Source organism: Orycteropus afer, unplaced genomic scaffold (genome assembly GCF_000298275.1).
Source record: "Orycteropus afer afer isolate SDZICR_OR568_19922 unplaced genomic scaffold, OryAfe1.0 scaffold00007, whole genome shotgun sequence".
In the NCBI taxonomy this organism is placed as follows: domain Eukaryota; kingdom Metazoa; phylum Chordata; class Mammalia; order Tubulidentata; family Orycteropodidae; genus Orycteropus; species Orycteropus afer.
Window position 1 is genome coordinate 26,367,475 of NW_006921594.1, and position 6,000 is coordinate 26,373,474.

General features: G+C 35.5%; 1 protein-coding gene across 1 annotated transcript in view; it reads right to left on the bottom strand.

Annotated features, from left to right (window-relative positions):
- SEMA3E (semaphorin 3E) overlaps nt 1-6,000 on the bottom strand; it is a 370,394-nt gene that overhangs the window by 153,840 nt on the left and 210,554 nt on the right. The window contains exon 2 of the mRNA XM_007944913.2: nt 3,040-3,200. Coding sequence (XP_007943104.1) covers nt 3,040-3,200 — 161 coding nt within the window. The remainder of the gene's footprint in view (nt 1-3,039; nt 3,201-6,000) is intronic.

Here is a 6,000-nt window from a genome sequence, read left to right on the forward strand (position 1 = left end):
TAACCCAAAAAGGACAAATAGAACTGAGTGGAGATGCCAGCAAGAAATATCAGTAACAGTGGGAAGTTCTAAAGCATATGGACTGGCTTTGCACATTAGAAAAATCTAAAATCTACTTGCCTGCAAGATGAGAGGTGTCAATAAGCCAGCTAATTCATGAAACAGAACTTCAAAACCTCCCAGGAATTAGAAGCTTAGAGCTCCCATGAGTGTGGCAGAAGGAGTAGATGTGGATGACACCAGGAGATAGGATTCAAAGTCTGTACAATGCTTGACAATTGAGAAAAATCCTATAAAATGTAAAACAGTGATCAAAACACAGCACCAACATCAGCAACAACAAATAATGGAGTGTGAAAAAAGAATGTGAATAAAGAAACTACAAGGATCAGAGAAAAAAGTCCAATATAACTGTAATTAAAACAGGATAAGGGATGGTACTGTATTTACGAGAGGGAAAAAACACAAGCTTCTACACAAAATTCAGAGCATAAAAGAGACTGGATACATAAATTGAATAACAGAATCATTAGGCAATGGAATTCATTTGTTAAATAATCTCCCTGAACATAGAAAAGAAAGAAAATGAAATGCAAAAAAACAAACAGCAAACATAAGAACATTACAAGATTGATCCTGATAGCATAAATCTGAATAAAAGAAGTCCCAGAAGGAGAGGGGGAAAAAATCCAGTAACTTATATAGGAAATCTTTCTAGAATTGACAGGCCCATTGCTTCTCAGCATAGTGTATGAAAAAAAAATCCATGTTAAGAGAAATATGAGAAAACTTTTGAGCACGGCGATTAAAGAGGGAATTCTAAATTCAAGAGGTCAGTTATAGGGTTGTAGGGTGGTAGGAAAACAGGTTGTGTACAAAACTATAATTAGAATGTCATCAGACTTTCCAGTAGCTATACTGGAAGTTGGCAAGCAAGAGAGCAACATCTTCAAAATTAAAGCAAAATTATTTTCAACCATGAATTTTATAATCATCTATCAAGTATGCATAAAGTGTGGCTAATAAAATTTTCAAGCATAAAAAACTCAGTAATTTACTTTGATCTTATCTTCAAGAAGCTAGTAGAAGATACCAAAACACAAACTCACTGCTGTGGAGTCGGATCCAACTCATAGTGACCCCTCCTTGGGTTTCCGAGGCAATATCTCTATGGAAGTAGATTGCCCAACCTTCCTCCTGAGGAGTGGCTGGTGGGTTTGAACTGCCAGACTTCTGGCTAGCAGTCAAATGCCTTAGGCACTACAACACCAAAGCTCTGGTGGCATAGTAGAAGATAGGGTTCAGCAAAATGGTAGACTGAACTCACATAACTCAGACTAAATTCTATAATGGTGGGTGGTCATGGGAATGCTCCAGTATGATGATGGAGACAAGCTCCAGGACAAGAGGACTGGCAGGGGATCTCTAACTAAAAACCAAAATTTTTTGAAATGATAGAAACTGGTAAGTTTTACTATATTGAGAGGGGTATCAGAACTCCAGAAAAGTTTTGTCAAAAATCTGTGAAAGCCATACAAAAATTTAATAAGCAAATGGAAATTGGATTATTTTTAATCTCAGGAAAAATGAGAAAATTTTAAAATGAAAGAAATGTGGTAAATGTACACTATGTGGGTCAGCAGTTAATAATATTTTCCTAACTGTAATAATGTAAATGCTTAATTATTATTTACCCAGAAATTGTAGTACAATGACATTGGGAACATGGAGGGCATGATTAGGGGTTTACTGGTGAAGCATGGTAAACAGATGTCTTGGCTGCAGTAATGCAAGAGAAGAAAGCGAAAATCCTCACCACCTTTTACAGAAAGTCAACAGAGATTGCTTAAAATCAGAGATATCAATGAAGAATAGAGCACAAACATTGTTTTAAAATATGATGAAAAGAAATAGAAGAAAGAGCAAAAAGTTTAAAAGTATTTCCTCTAGAAATTAAGAACTTGCGGAGACGAATGGATGCTGGTTTTCATGATTAAGTTTTAAAAAAATAACTTTAAAAATACAGACATACACACCTGTGGTTTCCAGCCAAACAAAGTACAGGCATGTGAGTTGAACATTTACCTCAAGTAGACACACGCCCTCGAGAGAACAATCATGGGAGAAAGAAGGGCAGCTTATGCACAGGGAGACAGCTCAGTGGGCAGGAGAGTATGGAGGGATGGACACTGGGAAGTGGTACCATGGGGAGGAAGTTGGAGGGGAGCTGTTGCATTGTGGTAAACTGTGGTCAATGACATGAGACAAAGTATATGTGAACTGCTGTATCGAGAGTGAATTTGCTCTGTAAATCTTCACCCAAATCACAATTAAAAAAAAAAAAAAATACAGACATAACAAAAATAATAATAGATAAATTATAAAGAAAATAACTGCATAACATATATATTTATGCCAAAAACACTCTGGTCTAAATATTTGAGAATGTTTTGAGTAAGACTAATATAGGCCTAAAAAGAATTAGTTAAGTTCAACTCTGCATAAGTATAGACAATCAGAACCATTTCCCTCCTCTCGAAGCTTTTCCCCCAAGATTTTGGGCACTTGGCTATTTCAGTATTATATTTTAATCTCTCAGGTTTATGAAGCATCCATCTGAATTAGTGATGTCACCAACAGAACTACATGAGTTAATTATATTGTGGTCACATAGCCATATTTCTCCAAGCTGGGATTTTGGAGCTGATAAAACCCAGAAAGACTGCTTGTGATTCAGCAAGGTCTCAGGAGAGTGGGTGTGGTGACAAGGATCTTCATGCAAGAGGAATGTCAAATGCACCAGGCCAAAGTCTTCTGGGAATACAGAGATCCACTGTGTGGTAGAAAAGTTTATGTGTGATGATTTACAAGCTTTTCGTAAATGATTTCATTTTTAATGCATATTTTATTTCAATAAAATAATCACATTCAGAATGTTAAAGAAACCAAAACAATGAAAAAAATAAGCCAATTAACACTATTGCAAGCAGAGATTTCCTTCCTTTTTTCCCTTCCTGAAACAGTGTGGTGTTTCCATACCTCCCTGAAGCCATCAGTGATTCTTTCCAAGCTGAGAGAATACACAAGATCTCTGCCTCCCAGGAACAGTCGCTCTTGATATTCATCCAGCAACATTGTATGAAGGTTAAGCAATCCGAAGGGACCATGAAAGATTGATGTTCTGTTCAGATCCAAGAGCTCTGAAATGCAGAGAGAAACGCACACTAAATACAAGGGAAATATAAATATCTTTACAGCACTGTCATAGCTCCATTTTCATACTTATTAGAACTGCATAATGAAACATTCATCTTCTCATAAATATAAAAAATTTACTTTTCAAAAAGGTTGAAAATATAGGTACAATTGGTAATAAATTTTAATGTACATAATTTGAAATATTTTAGAAGTTTATGGGTCTAAAAACCTCAGTTATGTAAGATAAATGTGTGATTTATCTTGTAAGATACTAAAATAAATGTAATACATAAGATCTTACATATAAGATATATGTAAGATAAATATCATGTGACTTTAACTATGTAAGATAAGTGTTCTTGAGTTTAGAGATATGTTTTAAAGATAATAAAGAAATACCATCCATAATTTTTAAGGTCAAGTTCTATTTGAAAAGTCATTTTACAGGTCTTCTAGGTATAAAGGAGCTCTGGTAGCATAGTGCCTAAGGCATCTGACTGCTAACCAGAAGGCACACGGTTCAAACTCACCAGCCACTCTTCAGAAGGAAGGCTGGGCAATCTACTTCCGTAAAGATACCTCCTCAGAAACCCAAGGAGGGATCACTATGAGTTGGATCTGACTCAATGGCAGTGAGTTTGGTTTATTTGATTTTAGGTATGATCAAAATCCTAAATCTACATTAAAATCAAATTGTCCAAGTCTGGAAACTATCAGTATTGTTGACAATACAATGAGGTAACACACGGTAATATTCATCAGTGTAACATCACAGTAATATCCAGTGGGGATCACTGATAAAAAGGATGATTTTGGCTAGTATTCACGTATTTAATTTTCAAAAGTCAGAATTTGGCAAACCTCGTCTGTGTGTGTCTTAAGCAGTTTGATACAGCCTTCACTGCATCTGACAGTTCAGTACTTATGGCTGGTAATGTTATATATGAGAGTTTTTGATTTTCAGAGAGACTGTTAGGTACAAGTCTAAACCCTCTGAAGAGGCCCTTTGAGAAATGTAGAAATGTAAAAGATAGCTTTATTGTCAAAGGCCAATGTCTAAAGCATCTGACAGAGAATACAGAATCTTAGTTACCAGTATACTAAAATCCAGGTAGCAAATGAAGAATGACAAGTCCAGAGCATTTATAAACACTCTTAGAGTCTCTATTTCTGAGAAAAAGAGAGATGAAGTATCTTTTCTCCTAAGAGTCTATTCCTTGTCTATACTCTACTCTGAAACTGTTAATGCTCCAAATTCTGCGGAGTAAGAATAAATTTCAAAGGGCTGTTCAAAAAGACCAAAAAAACAAAACAAAACAAAAAACCCTATTATAATGAAATGTGCACAGACCTGGAGTTGGAAAATCAGAGGGGAACAACACACAGAGCATTTCTCAGGCTGAAAGTACTAAAGAAAAAATTCAAGTCTTGAGTTACAATATTGAAGGATTCTATAGGCAAAATACTGCGTGACACAGGAAGCATTTAAAAAAAAAAAAGAAAAAAGATGGAAGGAATACACAGAGTCACTGTACCAAAAAGAACTGGTTGGTGTTCAACCATCTCAGGAGGTGGCATATGATCAAGAATGGATGCTATTGCAGGAAGAAGTCCAAGCTGCACTGAACGCTTTGGTAAAAAAAAAACAAGGCTACAGAAATTGATGGTCTGTCAATTGAGATGTTTCAACAAATGGATGTGGTGCTGGAAGTGTTCACTATGCCAAGAAATTTGGAAGACAGATTGACACAGTGGCTGCAAAAATGGGTTCAAACACAGCAACGATAAGTGAGGATAACACATGACGAAGCAACGTTTCGTTTTGTTTAGAAATATCTACTTCAAAGCTGTCCACTCTCATTTCGCCCTATCATTGCATATAAGCATTTATTTTTCATATCAGCACTACTAAGTGAACTGTTTTCCAGACCCTTCCCCCAGTTATTTTGATAAGTTGCTAAAACTTTCCAAATTTTATGCACATTGAGATAGTTATTTGAAAAGTAACGACTGATCAACAACAGCAACAAAAAGGGTTATACATTAGCTAGAATCAATAGGTCTCCCACCTATAGAATTTCAAAACACATAAAGGTGAGAGCCTGGGAGATCAGTTTATTGACCAATAAGAGAAAATCAGGAAAGGACTCAAATATAAATACTTTAAAGTATGCAAAAATAAATGTTTATATTAGAATGACAGTCAGCCCAAAGTGTAAAGGAGTCACTCCATAAATGTATTCTATCTAGGGATGACCTCGCTTGCCCACGCCCACAAGGTCATTAGCAATTCATTACCTCTGTAAACAAATGACAAGGGGTTCACAAATTTCTGTTTGTTTTCATGACTTGTCCATTTCTGCTCAACACTATAGTTTTAATAATCCCATTTCTTTGTCATTAATAATATACTCCAGTTACTGAACAATCAATCTTAATTTATTCTCATGTTATCAACTTCTATTCTAACATAGGCTTCAGACTATAAGGCCAAGTCTATCCTGTGAGATTACAAAAATGAGACCAACACTGTCTCTGTGGAGACATAGTTGGGAAAAGCAAAGGGAAAGAATTAAAGTGTACATTCAGTGAAAGTAAATTTTCTTTTTGTGTGTGTGTGTTACTCTTGCATGGTTTTTAGTTACACCTCCCTTTTACACTGGAGAGGATCTCTTTTTGGATAATTAATTATATATTATTCACCCTTAAATCTTTTTTTTTTTTTTTTCTTTTTCTTTCTTTTTCCTTGTGATTTGGGTGAAGGTTTACAGAGCAAATTCACTTTCCATATAGCAGTTCACA